This window comes from Lycorma delicatula, chromosome 2 (assembly GCF_047948215.1).
Source record: "Lycorma delicatula isolate Av1 chromosome 2, ASM4794821v1, whole genome shotgun sequence".
Lineage (NCBI taxonomy): Eukaryota > Metazoa > Arthropoda > Insecta > Hemiptera > Fulgoridae > Lycorma > Lycorma delicatula.
The window spans coordinates 149,323,685-149,351,282 of NC_134456.1; the positions used below are offsets into that span (position 1 = coordinate 149,323,685).

The 27,598-nt window shown below is 29.9% G+C and overlaps 1 protein-coding gene across 2 annotated transcripts in view; it reads right to left on the minus strand.

Moving 5' to 3' along the window:
• Window positions 1–4,063: 4,063 nt before the first annotated feature.
• LOC142319315 (uncharacterized) overlaps window positions 4,064–27,598 on the minus strand; it is a 32,449-nt gene continuing 8,914 nt past the window's right edge. For both annotated transcript variants that reach the window (XM_075356456.1, XM_075356457.1), the window contains exons 3-7: window positions 20,779–20,933; window positions 16,690–16,880; window positions 14,893–15,031; window positions 10,243–10,372; window positions 4,064–6,357 (exon numbers count right to left, since the gene is read on the minus strand). In XM_075356456.1, coding sequence (XP_075212571.1) covers window positions 6,266–6,357; window positions 10,243–10,372; window positions 14,893–15,031; window positions 16,690–16,880; window positions 20,779–20,933 — 707 coding nt within the window. In that variant the 3' untranslated portion in view covers window positions 4,064–6,265. The remainder of the gene's footprint in view (window positions 6,358–10,242; window positions 10,373–14,892; window positions 15,032–16,689; window positions 16,881–20,778; window positions 20,934–27,598) is intronic.

Sequence of the window (27,598 nt, forward strand, 5' to 3'; positions counted from 1 at the left end):
CAAAATTAACTTCTGTTAGGCAAGACATGTAAAAAATAGGAAAAATTCTGTAGAATTGAATGACTACTTTTCCACTCTCTCATTTTTTCGCTTCATTTTTAAAATGTAGTCCAAAGTTGGTGAAAAACAATTTTTTCATTTTAAAGAAAACCTAGACATTTTACGGAAAAAGATTTTAAATAGAAGATTAGATATTTTTGAAACAAAACTTTTAAGCCCTGCCCAATGTCAATTGATCAACAAATAAATTAGTTATTGCAAAAAACTACTAAAAATAACATTTTCTTTAACATGAAAAAATATTTTTTGACAAAACTTTCAGAATATGTAGTCCTTGGTTTGTAGAATAAGTACCTTTTTTGACTTCGCAAAAATCGAGTTTTTTGAAAAAAAAAAACGTTTTCTTAGAATTTGAATAACTCACATTGTAATGCACTTACGTGACCCATCCAGGGCTTCTTTTCTTTAAGAGTTGTACTAACCTGTGCAAATAGTATTGCAAAACGATTGCAAATATATAAAAAATCAACCAAAACAATAAATTTTTCGGCTCGAAAAACTTCAGATATTTTTTGAAGTTGAAATTCCATTGAAATGACATTACTGCCATTCGATAGCTACCATTTTTCTACGAATTAAAAAAAAATCTTACTCTACGATCTACTGGAGCCAAGATAATTTTTTTTTCAAAAAATTTCTATTACCTCATTTGTCAATATTAAAATCTGAAATTAATTTGTACACATACTAGAATACTTCAATATAAAAATTATTCCGCAGCGATCGATTTTGATTTTTTCACTATAAACTAAATTATGTTGGACCCTGTAAAATACTTATTCCCATCCATGCATCAATATAATTTACCTTACAATGAAGAAAATGAAATCGATCACTGCGGAATAATCTTTATATTAAAGTACAAATATTTGATGAAGTGTGCAAATTTCAGATCTTAATACTGATAAATGAGATCGTAGAAATTTTTTGAAAAAAAAAACATCTTGCCTCCAATAGATCATAGAGCAAAATAGTTTTTTTAAATTCATAGAAAAATGGTAGCTATCGAATGACAATAATGCCATTTCAAGGGAATTCCAACTTTAAAAAATAATTTAAGATTTTTGAGCAGAAAAAAAATGTTTTGGTTGATTTTTCACATATTTGCAATATATGCTCTATTTGCACAAGTTAGCACAACTCATAAAGAAAATTCTAAGCCCCAGGTGGGTCACATAGGTGCATTACAGTATGAGTTATTTGAATTTTAAGAAAACGTCTTTTTTCAAAAAACTTGATTTTTGCAAAAGTCAAAAATACACTACATATTCTGTAAGTTTCATCAAAAAAGGTTTTTTCATGTTAAAGATATTATTAATTGAAGAAAATGTTATTTTTCGTGGTTTTTTTGCAAAACTAATTTATTTGTTGATCAATTGACAATGAGCAGGACTTTTTGTTTGAAAATTCTCTACAACTTTTCTTTAAAACCTTTTTTCGTACAACGTCTGGGTTTTCTTTAAAATGAAAAAACTATTTTTCACCAACTTTGAACATCATTTTGAAAATTATGCGGAAAAATGAGAGAGTGGAAAAGTAGTTCATTTAATTCTATGGAAGTTTTATTGTTATTTGTGTGCAACATGTTTAAAATTTTATATGAAACTGGGGAAAAGTTTCACAGAAACGTTTCAATTTTTTAAACAAGCTTATGAAGATGATGCTCTGGGTCGTATGCAATGCAATGGATGGTTTTCACAATTTAAAAGTGGTTGTCAGTCAGTTGAAGATGATGCTTGACCTGGTAGGCCTTTGACCTCAACTGAAAACACCCACATTCAGAAAATCAATGATCTGTTGCGTGCAAATCATCAATTGACTATCGGAGAACTTGCAGAAGTTAGCATCCTAATGCATCATGCCATGACATTTTGACTGAAAAATTGAACACGCATTGCGTTGCAGCAAAGTTTGTTCCTTGTTTGATGACCAAATAGCAGAAAGAACATCGATTGGACATATGTCGCCAACTTCTTGAACAAGCCAATGACGATGTTTTTGTGGATTTTTTTTTCATAACCATTGTAAAATACCTTGATAGTGATACATGGTTCACTGTTTCACCTTGAGGCAAGAATTCAAATGCACAATTACATTAAAATCAGAAAAAACAGAGAGCATGACTTTGACATTGGATCAAGACTGACAAGCTTTCTTGGGGCGTGGAAATCCTTTGCCAGCCTATTATGATGATTGAACTTTTGTCTCATTGTCATAGCCGTAAACCCAGCTTTTGCCTCCTGTTATGATCCTTTCCATGAATGTTTCATCGTCATTGGCTTGTTCAAGAAGTTGGCGACATATGTCCAATCGATGTTCTTTCTGCTATTTGGTCATCAAACAAGGAACAAACTTTGCTGCAACGCAGTGCGTGTTCAATTTTTCAGTGGAAAGGATCATAACAGGAGGCAAAAGCTGGGTTTACGGCTATGACAATGAGACAAAAGTTCAATCATCATAATAGACTGGCAAAGGATCTCCACGCCCCAAGAAAGCTTGTCAGTCTTGATCCAATGTCAAAGTGATGCTCTCTGTTTTTTCTGATTTTAATGTAATTGTGCGTTTGAAATCTTGCCTCAAGGTGAAACAGTGAACCATGTATCACTATCAAGGTGTTTTACAATAGTTATGAAAAAAAAATCCGCAAAAAGAGACCGGACTTACTGCAAGTCAAAACTCATGGTTTCCTTCACTATGACAGTGTGTGCCTGCACACTCAGCTTGTCAATTCGTCAGTTTTGGGACAAAATTCTGATGACTTTCTTCCCTACTTGCCAAACCTGGCTCCTTGCAATTTTTTCTTATTTCTGAAATTAAAATCAGTGATGAAAGGATGCCATTTTAAAACTATTGATGACATTAAAGCAAATTCATCACGGGCCTTTTGAAAGACAATTTCAAATGAAGGTATCCAGGACTGCTTTGCAAAGTGGAATCACCGCTAGGATTAGTGTGTGACTATTCACACAGGTTTTTGTACTACCCTGTGGGAGGGGAGTACTTTGAAGGGAACAAGGGCCAATAATCTGTAAAATTAGGAAAAAAAGATTAAAAAAATAAAGTTTGATTATTTTCTGAACAGACCTTGTGTATTCAATGAAATGGCAGCGAAATTGAACAATTAATTTAAATGTATACCAGTACTTTTTATCATTTTTATAAGTATTTAGCCGTCCAATATTCTATAGATCTTTCACATAATAATATTTGTTTTGTAGCATTTTGGAACTTATTTTGAATCAATCTAAATAACCTAGAAGATTTGATGAAATATTACTAAAAACATTCTTCTGTAAAAACATAGTAATAATTTAATTATTAAAACAATAAAAGAAACCAATAAAATATCTATCGGTAAATAAAGATCTTAACTCAAATTTATACAGGATTCATTAAGTCATGCAACTTAAACATGAGGACTAATCCTAAATTTGTAGGTTTGTTGTTACAGGGTTTCTGGCAAGACAAATATTTTGTCAAGAATATACTACATTTCCAAGTCAAAATGCATAGATAATATCCATGCATCATCTGTAAATCTGTCAATAGTTTTGCAGCAGTACAACAAGCATGTATTTTCAAAGACCAGTATATGTTTATAGTGGAACATATTTAATCACCATCTTATTTTGAATACTAAAATATTTTATAGCTAATTTTCCTGATAGTGAAATATCAATTAAATTGAATATTTTTCAAACAAAAAATAATTTTATTAAAATTTTACTTTATTATATTCCTTTTTATATTTGCAAGACCCAGATTTAAAATTCAGATCTACCGATCTGAATTAACGGCAGATCTGCCGTTAATTAATCTATTTATTTATTTTAACATCTAATTAATTGGTTTTAACAATTTGTTACAAGCATCACTTTAATTGTTCTAGGTTAATTATTAATTTATGTGGACACAGTTGGCGTTAAACTAGACAAGAACATAAATGGAAACATAATTGGATTTATAAATCTTATTCAGGAAATAAAATTGAATAACTTAACAATTTAAAAAAAAAATATTTATTAATAACTTAAATAATATCAGTACATAAATAAAGTTTAACTTATATTAAATAATGATTTAATAATATAGTAAACAAAAGAGAAAAGTTTGATATATTATAAAATAATATATTTCTTTGGTAATACAACACACCGGTGATTTTTATTTCTATATCCCCTGGAACATCTGCAGTGAGTATAGGGAGGGGGGGTAAGTAAAAGATTATCTTAACCTAAAATTACCTATTAGTTGAAGGAATTTCTCCACAAAATTACTATATACAAAAAGAAAATAGATATTTAAATTCCAGACAATTTATGAAGAAAATACTAATTCTAAACTAGAACTGACTTAGTAATAGTGATTATTTTCATATTCTCATTTTTTTTAAATTGTATGTTCATTAAAAATTACAACTAAACCAAAACTTAATGAAATTATATTTCTTAAAGTACTTTCTTAAACTACATTTCTTCTTTAATTATTTTAATAATTCCACATCAGTGTAAACAGAAAGTTTTATCCATCAATGAAAATATAAACACATATTTTAATTGAAATTTGTTACGTGTAACACTACTGCTGGAGCAGCAATTATATACACAAATTAATTTAAAGTTAGTGCTGTATTTTAAAGTGCAGTAGAATATATTTTACAATAAAGGTACTGATTTTCATAAAAAACTAAGTGACAACCCATCATTTAAGAAAGGTTGTGGTTGTGGGTGGTGAGGTAGGAAGAAACCTCAATAAGAAATTTGAAAGCTTAGTATATAAGGGAGACCCATCTGCTAATGAAAATTAAAATTAAAATTTAAAAATTTATGAAAGAAGATAATTTATCACAAATTTTAAACCATCAATAAGATTAATTTGTTTTAAATGCCATTTCAAAAACCCTTGCGCATTCTGATGTATTTTATGATAAATCCTTATGGAAATTACAACAGCATAAAATGAGAAAGGGTACTGCAGTGAAGTTTATCTTGGCTCTTGTCACCTGATCAAAAGCAACAGCATCTTCATTTCTGCTGGATGCTTTAAAAAATGGCTAATAACAAACCAAATTTCATATCTAGGATCAAAACTGGTAATGCAAATTGTATTTATGCCTACAATCTAGGAGCAAAGTATTAGTTATCGTGACAAAACTTCTTGCAATTACAAGATCAAGAAAGATGCAAGAGATTCAAAGTGCATCCTTAACATGGTTTTTAAATCTAGGTTTGGTTTAACGAGATCTAAGGAAAAATCAAAATTAGATTTTACATCACAAAAACTTATTCGTTCTTTCAATGCAATTTTTGAATAAACATCATGATAATCATATCACATGCTCAAACTCTTCTATAACTTTGCCGTGAAATAGAATCTGAAAGGCTTCACCAAAGAAGGCATTTAAGAACAACTGCAGACAGGGTTGGATACCCTTCAGAAAAAGTTTACTCGTCTTGAGGGTTGGCAGAAGTGTTGGCATACAAATATATTGCTAAGGAGATTATTTCAAAGAGGATAATGGTCATTTTTTAAATAATGTGAGCTAAAGTTTTATAAACCTGATTCAAAAACTTTCTGATACCACCTCTTACATAAAAACTCTAAAAAAAAAAATAAATAAATAAAAAAAAAACACTGAAATAGTAATTTTAAAGATTATATTATAAAATTAAACAAAAGGTAAATTGGAAAATTATAATCAATAAAATAACAATAAACATCAACTGATTCTTAAAATCATGATTTCAAGAGAATACACATGCACCTTCAATATATGAAGTGTTTCTGTTTACTGATAAACTTAATTATTATTAAGTTTAATAAAATTCTGGACTAGAAAAATAGCTGCCTATAACATATGACATGACATGTTAAAATATCCTATAATATGTTATGATGCAATCATTCAGTAATAATTTACTTAAAAAACCTGACCTGTCATGTCATATAATATCATACAGTAACTTTGGTATAAGTAATTACATTTTAATCTAATTGACATTGTACTTCAAAGTATGAGCTCGCTTGATATTTTAATAAATGAACATTTGAGATTATCTAAATTCACCTCAAACTACCATCAAAATCCTGCACTATTAATAAAATCAAAATATTATCAATTACCACAACAAAAACAAAATTTTGTACTTGTTCTTTGATATTACTTTAGTATAATGTAAATATAATGCTGGCTGCATATAGCAGATTAATAGTAAGATCCGATATATGTAATGCTTATTTCTTCGCTAGTTAGCAATGGAAAACTAGAAGCTCGCCAATACCACCAATTATACCACACTGTCAACAAAAAAAAAATTCAAAAACAAAATATTATTACTACCTTAAAAAATAATACTGTTTCTTGAAAATAATCTTTAAAAATTGAGCTAATTTTTTTTTTTCACTTTTCCAACTTCTATATTATACTGGCTCATACTTATTAACACTCATTTTTGGGCGAATAGTTCTACTAAATTTGTTTTAAATTCATTAAATTTAAAGACTTTTGTCCATATGATAAAATATGAAAAATATATAAAGTAATTTTTATGATCACAAGACATTAAGCTAAGCAGCTGGATCTATTTGTTTATTCATACTGGCAAAAGTGAGTGAAAAAACAGAATAAACAATGTAAAACAGGCCCAATTATAGTTGCTCCATTTTTTTTTTAATGATTAAATGAATTTCATATGATACGAAAAAAAATCCTGATTACCAATTTGAATCCAGGACCTTCTGCCATAGAGATTGGCTTACTAGCAATCTTTAATTTTTACTATGCTAAAATGGAAACAAAAGTAACTTATAAGAGAAAGTATACGTACAGTATCAATCACTTCCGTGACTGTTAGTATTATAGATTATTTATTATTAATTATAACTGATGACTAATGTAATTAATTTTTAAACTATTAGTTTAAACTGTTCATTAATTAAACCTGTTCATCAAATCTCTCCACCTGATGAAAATGTATACTTAACACAGTCATTCAAAGAAAGAATACACTCATTCAATAAAATCATATTCACATAAAATTTTTATTGCTCTTTTAAGTAAAAATTTTACTTTATTTTTCTAAACAGTCCCTGCAACTGTTTAGGCACTTACTTCAACAGGGTACCAGAAGTTGTATCTCTTTTTCACAAAATAGCCTGCAACACAAGCTTCATATTAACAAATCGGTTGACCTTGTAATCACTGTGTAACTCACAGCCAGCAAGGAAAATGGTCTAATTCTTTCCAGCTGAAGACTGTGAGAAGATGTTGGTTGCACTGTGGAGACAATGTATATGCCCTGGGCAAGCAAGCCATGTCATTGTTGTTCTGGATCACATGACACGATTATTTCAGCATTTCACAATAGATGTCAATATTGATTGTGCAGCCTTGAACCAAGAAGTCAACAAGCAAAACATTTTTTTTCCCAAAACACAAAACACTCTCTCATGGTCTCAAAGTAGATACATTCTAAAGATTTTAGTGTCATTTCAGGCATTTTGTGTGATACCTATTTCTCAATCTCAGTGACTATCCATCTCAAGAAGTTGTCAACTTGTTCTCTGTACAGAGTCAAAAATTCCAATGCATGTCAAACAGTTTCATTTTGAGATTTTTCATAAGCATCTTAGGCACCCAATGAGTAAACAATTTTTTATAATGCAAAACACACGCTAAGAATACTAACCGAATAAGAGAATGTATCAATCCTTTCCTAAGGTATCAGGCTACTCAGTACACATGAATAGAATCATGATCGCAGCATTGCAGTGCCAACATTTAGAAACAAGATTCACTTTCTGAGTATTCCTTAAATATAGATATGTTATCTACAACTGACAAAAGATCTTTAATTAATTTTCCTACAATCGATGCATGTTTCACAATGCATTTTGAAACTCCAATAGTCAACACATCAAATACAAACAAACCTTGGCTCAAATATATAATCTTTATTATGAAATTAATAACATATTTTGAGTTTCATCAACTCAAAATTATTAAAAAGAACAACAATGGTATGTTCTTAGCCAAGTAGCAGGAAATTATCCACAATTCAAAATACTATCCTAATTCAGGGTGGATCTCATATAAACCATAATTTTTCTTTTAGATTTTATCTTTTCTATAAAAAATAAAACACTATAATTTTTTAGAAATACACCTTTTCCAATGAACTGATCAATTTTTTATTTGTTCCAAGAAGAAAAAAGAGGGATGTTCATGAGTTCAACATGAACTCCTGCTTCATCATTAAATTGTATCCTAATCGACCTTTAAGTGATCCAAACAAATGGTAAGGTGTTCCAAAAGTGATTTTTTTTCCATGTTACAGTTTTCTTTTTACTAAACTCCAAAATCTGAATTGGATTTTAAAGAAAGAAGAATAGTATCACAAAATGTTTGCTGATGTCATGTTGTGATAAGCAGTTTTGGCATCCTTGAGAAGTTGGCGATAGCATTCACTGTATGTCTTTTATGAAATAAATAAATCAACAAATTACCTGAAGAATTCTAAAAATCAGTTGCAAGTACTTTTCCAGCTGACAAGTATGTTTAGGCCTTGATCAATGCAGATTGTTTTGAGATAGGTGTATAGTGGTGGGCCCAAGTTTCATTGCAAGTGAGAATACGGTGCAAAAATTCCTTTCTAATGAGTCAGAAGCTTTCACAAACTTCCAGATAAAGTTGTTTTTGTTCCTGCATAAGAAGAAAATCATTGCCTCAACAGGCAAGCACTTTCTGATAGTTAAGGTTATCAGTGACGATAAACTGAGCACTTCCACAGCTTATTTCTATTGCCATAGCAATTTGGGAAACTATTCTTTAGTGATATGAATCAATGCAGAACAATTTCATGTTCAGAAACAGCACATTAGTTTTTCTTCTGTAGCCGTTACTGGTGGGGGTTTGTTTTCCATAATGTCTTGTCTGGCCAAAAATATTTGCAAAAATTAGATGCTTCAGTCTCTTAAAGGATTTGTTCCACAACTTGTGCTTGCAGCCTTCTTAAAATTTTGGAAGATTTATACCTTTATTGGTGAGAAACCTGAAGATGAAATGATGTGTTGCATAATGAATGAGGGTCTGCTAGCTCATTCATGCTGCTACTGATACAATGTGAAACTTGCACAATAAGTGTGGGAGAAAATCTACATTATACATCTCCACCATTACCCATTCAAAGCCACACAGAGACTGCTGATTATATGAGCTACTATATGAAAATTCTCATTTATACCTCGTAATAGCAACCTAATATTATTCAACCTCATATTAGCAAAGTATATTTGATCAATCTGAAAGCCATTGAATAAAATAATGCACACTCAAATACTTAAAAAGAAATTTTTAACAAATTAGTAAATAACAGTATGAATCAATTTTTGAAAGTTGAATTTTGGATTAAAGATATGGTAAGCATTAAGACCAACATGTAGTGTATGTACAATTGCTGTGACAGCTTCCTAACCATAATTCTGTTAACATCAACAATTTACACTAGGTTATATTTCAATAAAAATACATGCTTTTTATAATAGCTTTATTCTGCCTATATAAAAGTCAACAGACTGTATTGTAAAACTATAAAAAATATATGTTTGTAAAATCCTATATTAAAAATGTTATCAAGAAATGAAAAATAATTAAATTATTCATGAAATCATTCTGTGTTGTCACAGTGGTTCAGAAATTATAAGAATTTTGAGAAGCTAAAACTATTTCTATGAAGAATATTTGTTATTCTTCAGTTTTGCATCATGTGTGCTTCATGAAATAAATAATACCTGACACATTTTTAATATGTCAAATTAATCATTTTTTATACAATTAATTTATTTATTATAATTCACTTGTGAAACAATCCATTAATTTAATATCTATTCTTATTTCCAGGATTTAAGTTATAGTTGAGTCAAGTCTGAACAATAAAGGAAAATTAAGACATATTAAATAGAATATTTAATATGTGCGAAACATGAGATCAACTTTTAACAATAAAAGGATAAATACATTATTCATTATTATTCAACACCAAGAAATCAAGATAATTATGATAACGACCCACATAAGGTCTTATAACAGCCATATTCCATTTAGTTATTCTAAACTTTACAAAAGTTCAAGGATTCCCTTCTCATAAAATAAACAAATAATTTTAATTTATTATAAAGACTTACATATATGTTGTGGCTGCAACAATAATGAAACTCTATGGCATTCAGACTGACATTCAGGTGCTGGATCTAAGACAAATAAACGAGAGCCACTACCTTGCACAACAAATACTGTGCTGCCCTCTGTTGTCGGCTGAAATAAAAATAATAAAGAAGATAAATAATCATCTGGAAATACTGAACAAAAAAATTACACTAAAGAAAAAATTAAACAAATGTGATGCATTCTCCACATCACTGACAAATATAAAATTAATGAATTGGCCACATAAAGAAACCTCAACTGTAAGGAATATTATAGAGTATTTAAAAATCTATCTGAATATTCACTTACAATTTAGCCAAATAAAAAAAAATAAATATACGTTTTATTTATTGAACATAAATTTGGTAAATGGAAAAAGAACTTTACATAAAAGAAGCTTAAAAAATAAGAAGATATACTGTTTATAAAACAGCATTGTCTGCAAAATATAATTATTCTGCATAACACTTTGTTTTATAAATTTATTATTTTTTATGAACTCTATTATAAAAAAATTACCAATCTCTACCAATAGCATAAAGGAAGAAATACAAAGGCTTATCATCAAAAATAATATTTCATGTCTCACAGCAAAGAAAATTTTTTAAATGCTCTCTAATAAAGAATCACCCATGATGCATTCCAACATATCACAAGCAACATAAAAATAAATTTGTTTTTGTTTGACAGTTTTGGCAGAAACTTTATGGCTACTGTGCATATGTTTAAGATCCATTAAGTGTGTGCATTGTCCATTAAAACCGTCTATGGAACCACTGTTAATCTCAATGTCATTTGCAATTCCTTGGATCAAATTGCACACATTATAAATGACATTTGGATTTCAGGTTGTTGATGGCCTATTGGTATATGGGTCACTCTCAATTGAAGCTAAGCCATTTTGAAGATCATTGTACCTCTCATTAATTTTTATAATTCACCATAGTTTCATTTCCAAAAAAGAAAGCTTGCTTAGTATTATAACTGTTTTGCTTTTTTGGGTATCATCAACTTAATGCAGAATATTTGTTTGAAGCATTCTGTCATCATATACCAATAAACATGTAATAATCATATGCTATATAAAGCTCCAGAACAACTCTATAACATTAGTAAAAAAAAACTTATGACAAATATAAGTTTCACAGGTTTCACATTCAATCATTTTTCAGAATAAGAAAATATGTTATGTTGGATACTTTTTGAACAGACCTCATATACAATTACTACCATTTAAGTAAACTAATCTGCCACTATATGTTGATGATATCAATGAAACTATATTTATATAGTATTAGTATCATATATGAATATATCTGCAAATATTAATTTTTTAATAGTTATAATTAAATATTTCATTTCCCTAAGTCAATCACTTTTACTTTGGACACAAAAATAAAATGAATAAGTACAAAACATTACACAAAAAAAAAACTGTTTCTGTATTCCTTTTAATTAATACAAAAATAAATTTTCAAAAAAATAAAAAGTGGCTTCTGGAGCATTTGAAGTCTAAGTCTGCTGACTCTAGGGATTATAGTTTTTCCTCACCATAGTAGCACAAGATTTGTGGTTTCACTCAAACTATAGACTTTACATTAACAGAAAAGTTTATCTCAACCTTTTTCAACTAACACGTGAATACAAGTAACATTTTCAAATGATTTTATCCAAGCAGACATCCAAACACATTTCACATTTGGGATGTCTTCAAAATACCTTATCTCTCCAAAAAGCTCCAGATTGTTTTACTTACTCTAAAATCTACTGTTAACCTTAAGATCTTTTTTCTGATAAGGCTAACAAAGCTTTCTCCACTATCTTTAAACAAGTGAACTTCAAATTTTTTTCCAATTATTTACATTGCTTTAAATTATTTTACTGAAATTAATCTTTTAGATTCATATTATTCCTATATTAAATTAAATTAAAATTCTTTTAAATAAACCACCTAGTACAGAATATTGAGATAAGACATATCTTACATTAATTCCTGCATCCTTAGTCATAACTGAAGTAATTCCATTATTGCATAATAAAAATTTTAAAATTAAAATACTAAAATAATGAAAATTAATTAATTTACACTAGTATTGCTATCTGTTGCAGTTTTTATAAGACCATCTCCCTCAAACACGGTCACAGCCAGCTTCCATGGTGCGAGTGATAGCATCTCAGCCTTTCATCCAGAGGTCATGGGTTCGAATCCCAGTAAGGCATGGCATTTTTGATACGCTACATTTCCATATCCCAAGCACAAGCTTCCTGCAGTTTACGTGGCGATATCATCAAGAAAAAAAAAATGGAGTAGGAGAATGGAGAAGATAAAATGAGTGAACAAAGTAAGTAATGTAGAAGTATTAAGAAGAATAAATAAAGGTAGAACAACACTGGCGATTATCAGAAGGAGGAAAGGAAACTGGATTGGGCATATAATTAAGGCAAAAGAAATAGTAAATATAGTTCTTGTAGGCTTTGTTGAAAGTGAAAAAAGAAGAGGAAAGAAGATGCTGCAGTTAATAAATGACATAAATGGTAGTGAAGGTTACCATGAGATGAAAAGGAAAGTTTGGGACAGAAACAGATGGAGAAAGTGATGGTGCCAGGGACCTGCCAACAGGCAGAATATCATATAATGATGATGATGATGATGTTTAATTCCAACACTGCCATCCTTAGTCAAAAAAGGCAACACTACATTTGAGTTGATTTAAACATTTTTTTATCGAATTTTATTTTACAATCATACTTCAATCCTTTCTTGTGTGATAAATTATTAATTTTAAGTTTTATCTGAGAAGAAAACTGAAGTATTACCTTAATAAATTCTTAAACTGTTATATACCCCCACTAAATTTAGTTTTCTGTCATTTACTACTGCAATTTATTACAAGAACAACAAATAATGAAAGAAATAAAATAAGATTAGTATCCGGTGTTTTATACTTTAATTTTTTTAAGTTATTTTATAAATACACAAGTATTTAATAAAATAAGACAAATTTTTATAACAAATATTCTGAACTGAATCTGCAAGCTGTAACAGACAGCGCAGGTAGAAGACCATTGCTTTAAAGGATTAATCCCTAGGCCTTATTTAACAAATTAGCAACAAATAATGTTCAGAACATTATCTATACCATTACTGCCACTTCATAAAGGAACGAGATGATATAGAAGACAAGATATTCTACGATTACCACAATATGATGTACAAGACATGCTTTTAAAGTAACATCCATTTTGAATTGGCTACTTATATATACAAGGTAAACAGATGGCAGTTGAGTAGCTCAATTATTTCAATCAATAATAATCAACACTTAGCAACAATAGTTTAGTCAGTTCAACAGTAATTTTTGTTGTTAGTTGTTTATATTTAACAATTTATAATTAGTAATACAATTTGTGATCCCAATAAGTGTAAAGTACAAGGAGTAATTTGATTTTTGATGGCAAAAAAAAATTCTACGGCTGAAATTCACAAGCATGTTTGTGACGTTTAAGAATTAAATATTTTAAGTGATGCTAAGGTAAGACAGTAGTACCATTCATTTTGAGAAGGGCAAATAAACATTCACGATGAGGAACATAGAGGCCAGCTGTCAGTGATAACAGATGATTTGACAAAAAAAAATTCAAGCAAACTGATATGTTATCATGTCAAAATCATCTTTGATATTTCACAATCATTGATTATGAAATTTTGACTGAAAAATTAGGGTATAAAAAAACTGTGTACCAGATGGGTGCTGAAAATGTTAGACAAACACAAGGAAAAACGTCTTGCTGCAGCACATGAATTTTTATGGCATAACAAAAAAGAAGGTGTTTGACCATATTGAAAACTAAATTTCTTATTAGAAAGTCGAGATGAAGCAACAGTCAATGTGATGGTGGCATTCATCATCTACTAAACTGTAGTTCAAACATGAATGTTCAGTAACAAGCTTACTGAGCATCCTTTTCTGGGACAAAAAAGTGTTTTGCTTGTCGAATTTATGATTACATATGAACTATTGTTCATGCTGATAAACATTGTGAGATGTTAAATCTTAGAAGAGCTAAAAAACAAACAATGTGGAATGCTGTCTCACAGGATTTTGTTTTTGCATGACAATGTCTGGCCACACATGGTAAATCAGACAGTGAGGTGATTGGAAAAATCTTCAGTTGTCCACTCTATTGCCTGGACTTACTTCCCAATGATTATTTTCAGTTTTTTATACCTTAAATAGTGGCCTCCATCATAGAAGTTTTAAGGTTTGACAATGACCTGAAAAATGGCATTAATACATAGTGTGATTCATTAGAGTTGAAATTTCCTCAAGAGAGAATGAAGTTATTAAAACATTATGAAAAGTGTGTTGAAATTGAAAACAGCTATGTAGAAAAGTAGTAAACAAATGTAGTTTTTATACATAAATAATACAGCTTGTTCATATTTTTTTCAGTTTATATTTATTTCAAACTTATGTTACTTTAAAAACACGTCTCGTACATTATCAATCTTTCAATATACACATCCTGTGTGCAGAATGTCAAATAAATCACTCAAAAACAAACATACTAAATCTATTAACACTTGCAAATAAAATAAAAATTGTTTAAATCTCTAATTAATATACCAGTGGATATGGAGAGGCTCGTGGCTCATCAATTAAAATGAACTTTTCCGGAGCTGTACCAGCAGTATTATAAGGAATTTGTGAAGGAAAACCGAATAAATATCTAGCAGCACGTGTCGGTTCCAAGCGAATCAGTTTCCTAAAAAAAAAAAAAAATGAGTAATTTTATCTTAACTAGAATAATCTACAAATTTAAAATTAAAAAAAAAATAATAATTACTACTACACACTATAATAATTTTTATCACTTTTATAGATTTTATCCAGTCATGTTTTTAACAATAATATTACCTCATGAAGTACCATTCTAGAAACTGAAGATATGAAATAAGATAAGATGTCAATGACCATACCCACACTTAATAAACAAGTTCCTGAAGGTTACTAAAGTAAACTACATTAGATGCCACATAGTATACTGCTGACATTTATTAATGGCTGGCTAATGACTGAACAATTTATTACAAAAAAAAAAAAAAAAATGAAAAAATGATTAAACATTGATAGTTTTATTGCAAAACTATTTGAACCACACAGTATTGTTATATTTTATTTTCATGATAAAGACCATTTACAAATTCACCCATCCAATGGTTTTACTAAATTTTGAAGAGAGCTTTTCAACACTAACTTGTGTTTTTATAAGTTTCAAGTTTATTAATGTATAACAATGAAGTTAAAGTTAATATATTTTCGAAATTTAAGACAATTTTGTAATATATATATATATATATATATAATTTATATAATAATATAATATTATAATATTATATTATAATATAATTATATTATATTATATTATATTATATTATATTATATAATTATTATATAATATATATATATATATATATATATGTGTGTGTGTGTGTGTGTGTAATACAGTAATATAATAATTATTACTAATTCAATTAGTGAAAGGAGTGAAAACAAGCAAAAATTGTCAGACTGCATAATTTTTGCAATCCTTTTAGATTTTAAATTGGTTAACAAATTGTCAAGATATGGATCTTGACAATTTGTTAACCAATTTGAACATTGAGGTATTATTTTATTCACAATAAACAGTTCTTGACAATTTGTTAACCAATTTGAACATTGATGTATTATTTTATTCACAATAAACAGTTTAAGGACTTATCAAACAGAACATAATTTGATAAAACTAATACTTACAGAGTTTAAATGATTAAAATATTTAAATAGCCAAATTTTGGATACCATTTTCTTGTCTAAAGAGACCTTCAAAAATTATCATCATACAAAGGGTGTTTCCATTTAAAATATTTAAGTTACAAACCCTTCTTGGCCATCCACCAAGAAGGGGTTGAAATTCAATTTCTCATCAAAAGGTTGATGTCATTATCCTAATCAGATAATATTCTATCTGGAATGATTTTATTGTTGAGTGGTTTCCATACTTTTGACTCACTTTGTATATACCAAATACACATTCCATACACCACCATTAAAACTGCAAAGCAGCAAACATGTTAAAGAAAAGTTTTTATTAATTATGAATCCATTTAAGAACCTTTTTCTCTTAGCAGTTATGTCAATGATTGTTAATACTGCTGCCAGTCCTGTACTTATAAACGTAGTTATTTCCGTGTAAATGATTGGTTACTGATAGTCATTATTTCAGTTTCATTATTATTACTATCACTACCAATTATTTCCTGCTTACAGAAATAATGCTACAGAAATAAATTAAGTAATAAACATTACAATCACTTTGAAGAGAAAATATACCATTACAATTAAATACAGACAATAAAGAAAAAGTTAAAATGAGATTACCATGATGCATGGATGTCTCTGTTTTCAGTCGGATTAGTATCTGGAGGAGTAATTAATAAGAATTCTTCGACATTCTTCCATGAAGCACTTCCAGTGATTTCAAGTCGACGTGAATGTTGATCAAACATTTCCTTATTATTTTTATACATCTGCTGAAGTTCTCTAAATCCAACAAACTTCATCTGATTCTCCTGAAAACAATACTTAACGATAAAAAACTTAAGTAATAAATACTCATTAAATCGATGTGAATTATCTCAATAAAAATATTTTTTGGCATCATTTTACTTTCTCTTTAATGGTATAATGAAGTTCAGTGTGGGAAATTACTAAATTTATGAAAATAGATTGTTTTTGAAATTTAGAGAAGAGGTCTCTTAAAACATTCTGATAATTAACTTGTATTATTCATGCAAGTCATAAAAATAATTTCATACATAATGTAAAAAATGATAATATTACAGAACTGATAAAATCCTAGTGAAAGGGATTACAATTTTTGTTCCTCTAATTATATCAAATGTAGTCAAAGAATAGAGGAATCTGCATGTATAGATGTTATTAACCAAGTTTTAGTGTTCTACACTAGAAAATGCCCAGTGCTATTGAGTAGATTGTTCTTCTCATCCCCCACCCTTTCTCCTTACCCTGATCTATTCTTTCCAACTAATGGTTCTGTGGACACAGATAAACTCGTTAGTTAGAAGCTAAAGATGCCAGAAACTGGAGCTAGTGCACCCTTGGCATTGGTAGAGGGATCTTACTTAGAGAGCTCTCCTTCCTGTTGTCATCCTCTCTGATTCTATCAAAAAACTGAACTCCATTCCCCTCCCAAAACCCAATAATTCCCTAGTTATGTATTGGCAGGATATTCATTTATACTAGATTTTATACTGAAGAGGGACCTTGTTATTAGAAAAAAACTGTATATTTTGCCTGAAATGTATGAACTGAAATACACATGGTGCTCAGTAGGTTATGATGAATAACAGAATCATAAGGGAATATAGGAGAATGTACATCATGGGCAACAACCATTTGCTGTTTCTTATGTTAGTGTTCCGTAATTAACATGATCAACTGATAGTTGGAGCATGAGATCTTCTTTGCTCTGCAGACATCTATCAAGAATAAAAGTGTAGTACAAGTGCAAGGAGCATTTTGATTACATTTTCAAAACATCAGCATGGTTTTATCTCATCAAGGAATCCCAAATTAAAGTGATAAAACTGATCAAACTGGAAATATTACTAATAGATTCATACGAACTAACCGCATATTATATACTTTTGAAACAGTAAAATGAATGAGATAGACAATGACACTGAATCCAACATGCTCTGCCCAGCAATAGTCCTTGTTTTTAATATCCCCAGGGAAGTCTTTTCTATACATTACACACTGATCACCATATACTGACTCCATACAATTCTCACTTTTATTTTCATTTAAAGCATGACTGACTCCATTTTAGATTAAAATACTCACTTAAAGTTTTGTAAGACAATGCAAAACATTTTAAATGATGATCAAACTGTTTTAAAAAGACTTATGAAGCTCAAGCTTATGAGCTGATTAAACTCAATTTCATATATCAGGATACATCAACTAATAAAAGTGACAAGGAATGATCTTCTTTGGTTAGCAGCCTTTAGGCTGGTTGGCAGCAGCTCTCCACTCTTCTTGCTTATTATCCTTTCTCTTTAGCTCCCAGTAAGAATTACAGTTCATATCTTCCATTATCTGCTTTATGAACTCCAATCGAGGCCTTCTCCTACAATTTCTCCCTTCCATCTGTCCTTCTATCATCCTCTTAACCAGACCCTGGTGCCTAAGAATGTGTTCTATCAGCTAAGAGCTCTTCTTCTTTTTAATAGTTTCAAAAAGCCTCACTTCATTAACTCTATGAAATACCTTCTTGTTTGACACTTTTTCCATTCAACTTATCTTTATCATCCTTCTGTAACACCATATTTTAAAAGCAAAAAACCTCTTTTCCTCTCCTCCAATTGTTCATAACTTGTTCCCATACAATGCAATACTCCACATAAATGTTCTCAGTAATTGTTTTCTCAACTCATGGCTTATATTATTTCTTGTAAAAGGGTTTTTCTTTTTGTTAAAGGCTGTCTTTGCTTGGTGTATTCTACTCACTATTTCTTTGTTGCTTCTTCCATCAACTGTTATTTTACTTCCTAAATATTTAAATTCTTCTAATTCCTGAATAGTCTCACCTCTCAGTTTTATTGTTTTTCTATTCATCCTGCTCTTAATGCATATCAGTATTTTGGTTTTATGACTGTTAATACACATGTTAAATTCTTCTTTCAGTACCCTATCCATAACAGTTAAAATTCATTGCAAGTCCTCTTCACTTTCTGCAATTACAGCTACATCGTCTGCAAATCTTTCCACATGTTAACTTCTCCCTGAATCTTTGCACCTATACTCACTTCCTCTCTAATTCTATCAATGGCCTCTTGTGTATATAAGTTGAACAAATATGGAAACAATGTACAGCCCTGTTACACCCCTTTTTTAATGTTTGCTTCTTTATTGTTTCCACAGAAGAATATTCCCATTTCATTCTGACAAATACTGTAAATTATTCTTCATTCCCAGTATAAGTATTAGCATTAGCTAATACTTATCTGATTCAATAGTTGGAACAAGATGATCCAGTTTATACTCAAATGCATTTTGCAGGTCTGTAAACAATATGAAAGTAGTTTTACCTTTCTTCAGTTGTTTCTCTACTACTTGCCTTACTGCTAAAATTGCTTCTCTTGTTCCCACCCTTTCTAAATCCAAACTGGTCTTCTGTTAACAGCCCTTCTATACTCTTTTGGATAATTGTAGTTATTATCTTTGTTGCACGACATACTAGGCTCAATTTAATTGCCCACATGATTGGGCATTTGTTTTCTTTGGTAATGGCACTATAATGCATTTTGTAAAATCAAGGAATGATAGACGACTTAAATACGTGAAACAGTTTATTGTGTATGTCAGCTTTTGAGATCATTAGGCCCTGCTTTTTTAGAATAATCAAATTGTAATAATAACAGTAGTTAATTCCAAAGATATACTTACACTACTGAATTTTCCTAAAACAAAAGAAGATGGTACAGTCTGTTTTTAATGGAAAACATCTCAATAGAAATGGTGAGTATACTTTATTCAATGAGTGTAATTTCAAAGTTTGGAAACATCCAATGGCCAGTGAGGTCTCCTAGACCTAATGGCCCTGGACATTTTTCTTCGGGAACATTTTAGGTCAAAAGTTTACACTACCAGGCAGGCCATGAAATGTTCAGAAACTAAAGAAATGCACTATTAATAAGATAAGGAAATAAACATTACTTTATTGGAGCATATTGGAGATGATTTTTTTTTCTATGGAATGAATGTGCATATGTTGCCGGGGATGGCTTGATTGGAATAAAAAGCGATAAATTTTTTACAGTGCTAATTTCTTTTTTTATGGTCCCTACTGCATCATTGAACAGGTTTGAAAAAATTACATTCTATTGGGACACCAATTATATAACAGACAAATGAAGGTGTAGGATGTAATAAATATGTTGAAGATATATAGCACAAAAAAACAGAAAGGAATGGAAAATAACATCAAACCAATTGGTTGGTTGAAGATTAAAAATAAATAAAATTTGTTTCTTGGCTACAGAAGCAATATTTTCCAGTTTAGATCATCAAGAAACACACTCAGCAGAAGAGGTATTGCTTAATGATCTAATCAAAGATCATGTAAACAATACTTCCATTAACACAAACAATACAGTTAAAATTATTCATACCCAATGAAAAAAATCTTATTTCATGACTAAATATAAACTCCTAATCTTTTAATATATTTTTCTCATACAATTTTATAATATTTCATTAAGTATATTACCTTAAAGCAAACCCTCATAAAAATGTAACAAGGTTTTTACACAACTTATCATGTTGGATAATATGTTAATTTAAATCATATACATTAATATACATTTTTTTTCCAAAATCCAAGTGTATATAACAATTAATAACTTTAAAAAATATTAATGAAATCAATAATCTAAAATATACCTTGTAAATAAATGGAATTCCAGAGTGATATTGATCAGAACTAAGATCACTGCCCGTTAAATTAAGAACGCTACGAACACTTGAACATGGCCAGCAATCCATATCAGATATCTGAAAGTATGGATTACGGACTAGACAATTTTCATCGTACCACTCTGAAACAAACAGATAAGAAAATAAATTAGCTAAAAAAAAAATAATATTTATAAATTTCATATTACAGTAATCCCTTGCTATTTTATATTAATATTATTTTGCTATTTTATTGCTATTACATTGACAATTATTGCTATTTTATTTCTATATCTGGAAAATGATAAACAAATTTAAACAGTGTAAGAAAAATGCAGGTTTTTTTAAAATTTAGCACAAAAATTTTTATTTCTTCTATCAAAAATAATTCTTGTTACAACCATTACTGCTTTCAAAGCAGCAATACTATTTGAAACAGGCTATCAGGAATTATTCACAACAACAATGAAAGAAGAAATTTTATCTATTACCCAAGTCTGCATAGTCGACATAGGGGTACAAGACAAAAAAATATATTCATCAACCAGTCAACCATAAATTGCTTGTGACCATAAATGGTTAAAATTATGAGAGAATGCGCTGTTCACACCAATAGAATGGTTGTTTAATAAAACAAGATAAATAATTAATGGTTGTCTAATACAAAATAAGTATATAGAATAACATTAATTTTAACAAAAGATTTACTGATAACAAATAAAATATCTTACCTGAGAGACTCTGGATAAGTATAGGATTCCAGATAAATAATAACTCAATAATAAACTTCTTTTTAGAATACTGATTATTATTTACATTCATTTTGAATGACTAATTAAAAAAAAAAAAAAAACGCTGGTAATGGATTGCATAACTTTCCCAGCTATGCCGGTCAAGTTATGCAATTCATATTTTCCATTCAATGAATTGAATATACATTTTTATATCATATTTAAATCTTTTAATTTTAAATTTGAAGACATGATGTTCAACAAAATAGAGAAATAACCAAAAATTTTAATATTACTACATTAGCATCACAACTTTTTGAAAATTTGGGTCTCATACATCAGGGGGCTTTTTTTAATGGTAAAATATTACCTCAAATTGATTTTAATAAATTAAAACTGAAATTTAAAATCATTTTTTTGATTGTTTAATAATTTGGGTGTTCCCCATCATGAGAGATTCAATAAGTTATTTTAATATCTTTATTGTTTAAAAAAATATGTTTTGAGCATTAGAAATTTGAAACTGCGAAAAGAAATGATTTTCATTTTGGCTCCCATACTTAAAGGGAAACACTTGTGTAAAATTAATTTCTAAGAAAGTAATCCCAAAAGTGGTAATAATAAATTAAAACAAAAAAAATTGTCTAGAATTGTTTAAAGAATACGAAGCTATAGCCAGTGAAAACTTTTGGCTAGTTTTTTTTCAGGAAATACTTAAGAGTAAGGGGTACTAAAAAATTAAGATTTTTACATTTTTCAATATAACCGGTAACTTGCAAGATGTACTGAAATTTAAAATAATCTTTTTTGTAATTTTAATTAAAAGAATATTTTTTTATTAGTACAGATCAATAGAGTGGGATGGAAAAAAATGTTCATACTGGTTTGAAGACCTATTGATAGAAAATATATACAAAAAACTATCATTAACTACTTTTCTGAAACAAGAGATAGCTAAAAAAAAACTCAGTAAGTGCATCAGAAAGGTGGATTTCTGGTTTTAGTTAACTTTGAAAACTTATACAAAAACCCAATTTTTTGTCTCTAACTCTGATTCCTGCAAACCAATTTGGTTGAAATCAATAGGGTTCTATTACCAACATGTTTACATTGTCCAACCAAGTTTTATCAAAAATGGTTAAAAATTGCGCCCAGTAGAAAAAAAAATTGAAAATATACCCTAAAACAACGGTTTTTTTTTTAGTCTAACTGCTGTTCCTGCAAACCAATTCACTTGAAAATTAATAGGCTCTATTCCCAATAGGTTTACATGACCCCACCAAGTTTCGTCAAAATCGATTAAGATCTGCATCCAGCAGAGTGACGAAAAAATCTTATACATCCATATATATATGTATAAACATATATGTAATATAAACATGACCAGGCACAGTAGCGATTTCCAAATTCTTTGGAAATCTGGTAAAAAAAATACATATCAGTCATATCTAGGCACTTTTTGGGAAGGGGGTTAATATTAAATCAAAACTTTTGGTAATTTGTGATCTCAATAAAAAAAGGCTTCTACTTTTGTAAGAAAAACTTTCTGGTGTCCTGGTAAAGATTTGAAATTTTATCCTGCCTAAAACACTTCACCTTTTTTCCAATTTTTGCAAAAATTGAAACATTCTTTTTTCAGAAAATTTGTTCAACAGGATCCAGAGTTATAAGACAACATACAGGTCAACATACGTATGTACATACATACACAAACATCCCTATGACAAAAATAGATTTTCTGGACTTGGGAGCATTGGAATAAACAATTTTTTTCGCAGATATTTTACAATTTATTTAAATCAATTTTATTTTTTTAATGTCTCCTTAAGTCACTAAAGATAGATTAAAAAGTTTTTTTGACCAATCTAAATATGTTCCCTCTATAATTATAGCTCCTAAAGCAGCATATAAGGTTGCTATAACGTATATTGCTAAAACAGCTATATCGCTATAGCTGGGAAAGTGATAGTTGGGTTGAAAAACCCTTTTGTTGGATTTTATACTGTCTTATGTATTTTTTTGTATTGATTCAAAAATAATACTAAAAATGTCTTTTTATGTATAGTTTTCTTTGCAAAGTCAGATTTTTCATAAATAATGTATACATAATGTTTATATCCTTTGTGATATGGAGGGCCATAAAACGTTTGTGGTAAGTTTTAGAGCGAATATAAACTATAGATGCATAGGTAAGGAATTGAAACACCTTGTTGCTTATTGAATTGCTATTTAATTTCTTGTCGTCTTGACATTTCGATAACATATAATTGAACATCTAACATATAACGTAACACATATAATTGAACTTAATAACATATAAGTATACAAATAAAATAAGCGTTCATCCAAACATTAGTATGCGTGTCCACCGGACTGAATGTACAACACGACCGCTCTGGGTCAGATTCTAGCACCGAATGAATAGAAGATGGTACATCATAATCTTTGCGGTATTATGATGTAGGACATCGTATGACCATAACTTGCCGAAGAGCTCTAGTCCTCTCTATATAGCAGCACCCAACAGCAAATGTGGAACACATAAGTATGTATAAATATGTTTCCATTATACAGGGTGTCTCCAATGGAGGTAACCCCATAAAAAAAAATCTGCCGCAGTCAAATCTGGAGATCTTGGTGGCCACAAGCCTCGACCGATAACACATTTACCAAAGAATTCCTCAATGAAGTCAGAATTTGAAACAGCGTAGTGCGATATCGCACCGTCATGTTGTAGCCATCAGTGTCTGTCTTCCTCTTCCAAGAGTGCAATGAACTGAAATAAAATATGCTGATATCGTTCTGCATTAATGGTGTACTCGAAAAAAATAGAACCGATTATTTTCTTCCGCGATATCGTGCACAACACGCCCATCTTCTGCAGGTGTAATTGTTTTTCGTGATAAATGTGGGGACAGCACTCCAAATTCTACTGTTTTGGCTGTTTACGTAGCCATCCAAATGAAACCAAGCTTCATCAGTGAAAAATAACAAATCCATAACATTAATTCCCTCACGCAGAAATCGACGGAACCATTGACAATATTGTAGCCGTTTTTCTTTGTCGGGCTCAAGAAGTTGATGAACCGTTTGATATGCGATAAGGTCGTAATTGTTATTGTTTGGTCGCCCGATGAACAGTTGATTTAGACAAATTAATTTCAGCAGACAAACGTCTGATCGATTTATTTGGCGAGGCGAGTAATCGGTCTTTGATTTCAGTGACTGTATCTGTATTCAACACTGACGCAGATCTTTTGTGTTCCTTGTTATTTACAGAACCGGTCTCTCTAAATTTTGCAACTAACCTTAATACTGATGTTTTGTTAGGAGCTGGTTTATCTGGGTACTTATGGCAATACAAATCTTGCACTGCAATCACTGATTTCATACTGAAGTACGACTCGACAATGAAAACACGTTCATCTAGCGAAAACATCATCTTGTCTCTAGCAATACACTGAACTTTATGATTGCATTGTTGTTACTATCGGTAGTGTTCTACTGCGTCGCCGTGATGTTCAGATGTTGGACGAGTCCACTTCAGTAACGAGTAGGGGAGTAAGCTTGACTTTTGAAATTTCATGGATGAGTGATTGATGGGTTGCGTTTTATATGGGACACCCTGTATTTTAGTAGTTGCAAGAATCTGGAAAATTACAATCACTAGATTTTTTTAATTTATCATTATAATCCTTCTCTTTACTACCTGGATTTCTTACACATCCCAAAATAAAACAGAAATGTTGTCATATAATTGCCAATATTTGAACTTTACACATAGTAACGCTAATGCTTACTCTTTGAACTAAATAGTGAAAGCAAAATCTAGAAGCCTGATTTTCTTCAGTGATTTCTTTTGTCTGTCTCTACCCTCCCTTTTAAAAGTGAATTTAAAGTTGTATTGTGTTTAATCACCTGTTGTGACAAAACGAGTAGTCCTGCTTGTGTAAAATATCAAGACAAATTTTGTTACAGTTGTGATGAATTTGTAATAAAAAAATCAAAGAAACATTATTAACTCTTAGAAAGGTTTATCATGTATACTTTGAATAAATTTAGATCAAGACAATTTATGGGCTCTTCACAAAGTTTGTTTTGTTTGCATGGAAGATCAGAGATTAAAAGAAAGGAGCTTACTGGCAGCAAGTACGCTTATTTATTGTAAACAATTTACTCCCTACATTTCAAGAGTGTGATTTGGTATACGGAGTGACACTGCTGATTTGATGTATAAGTTTGATAATGAGTACAAAGTAGAGAAATTAAAATTACTTTTCTTAAAAAATTCTAAATGCTGTTCTTCTGGATAATGGGAACAAATATGTCTTTATACCTGTTGGTCATTCAGTACGCCTAAAAGAAAGTTATGTTAATTTAAAACTAGTATACTAAAATATAAAAAATGGGTAAAGTAAGACCTTACAGTACTGTGTGCTTCTAGGTCAGCAAGATGGATATAATTCAGGCGTGGCATTTTCACATGCTACAAATCATCCATCTCATCCTCTGAAGCAATACCTAATGGTGGTCTTGTGTTCCTGAAGTGAAAAAAAAAGGATATAAGTACCCATGGTTCTTTTGAGAATGGGACCACCAAGCGAGATGTCAGCACTAGGTACAAAAACACTGGCCTGCAAGAAAATTTCTTGAGGCAGGAAGCAAGAATATTTTGAATGAAAGCCTTGTCGACTCAAAAAAATTTTTTTGCTGCCACCACTGCATTCAAAACCAGTGAAGTGTTTGTCAAAGCCTTATCAAAAGAAGAAAACTGCTTTAAGTATCTATACTTGAAGTTCCCTCACCTTTCAGAACCTAGACTGAAAGAAGCATATTTGTTTGGCCAGATGTGAAGTCTTACAATATAACTAAGCTTACAAAGGCTTAGATGAGAACTTCTTGCTCGCAATGAATAATGTTAAAAAAGATGCTTGTATTTCTTTTAAAGATGTTATCAAATTTTTAAGTAATACCAAGGACCCCTGTTTACAAGACATTGTTGAAAGGATGCTGGAAAAGTTAAAAAAATTGGGATGTTCTATGAGCATAAAATTCACTTTTTACAAAGCATTTGGGCTTCTTCCTGGAAGGGGAGTGAGTGAAGATCAAGGCCAATTATTTAATCAAGATATTAAAGAGATGGAAAATAAAAAGATAAGAAGGATGGTGGAAGGTCAATATAATGAATAACTATTTTTAGGTGCTACATTGTGATGATCAAGATCATAGCACAAAAGACAAAGGACTACGCTGAATTTCACGAGTAAACAAAAAAGGATCATAAAGCTCTACAATCGAAAAACAATTTTACATTATTTTAAACAATAGAATCTACCAATCAAAAATATAATAAAGCTTACATTCCCTTTCACTTTCTATACATGATGTGACAAAAAACTGAGATCATATTTGGATTCAGCATCCTAAAATAAAACAATGTGTTAAGTTTAATTTTTTTTTAATTTTTCATGAACTTAAATCCTGCAGGCCTGTGTAATTTACAATCTACTTAATATAAATCATACTTCGATTTTCCAGATCGGCTAGACTTTGGTGTTCAAGAGTTTATTTTGGTGCTACATACAAAACAGTTATTGGTCGAATAAAAAAAAGATTATTATTAGCAATTTTTGATTTGCTGATTAACAAAAGTTAGATTTCTGGTATATCGGATAAACAAAGGTTAATTATAATTAAACTATTCCATTTAGTGAACTCTTGTATACTGGTTACAAATGTTAATTTCAACCTAACTGTAAAATTATTGGATTAATTGGTGAATAATAAAAAATGAAAAAGAAACAATCATACAGGAAAAGAAGATAACATGAATAAATATCTCAAAAAACAAGAAGATGAATATAAAGGGGAAGAAAAGGTTAAGAGCAAGGTAAGAACAAAAAAATTAAGAGAAGATGATTAATATAAAGAGGAAGAAAATGTTAAGCCCAAGGAAAGAATAAAAATATTAAGAGTATAATGAATATAAAAAGAGAGAAAATCTGAAAACTAGAGAACATGTACACAAATTAAGGTAGAAGAATTACATCAAACCAAACAGCGATTAAATGACTGGC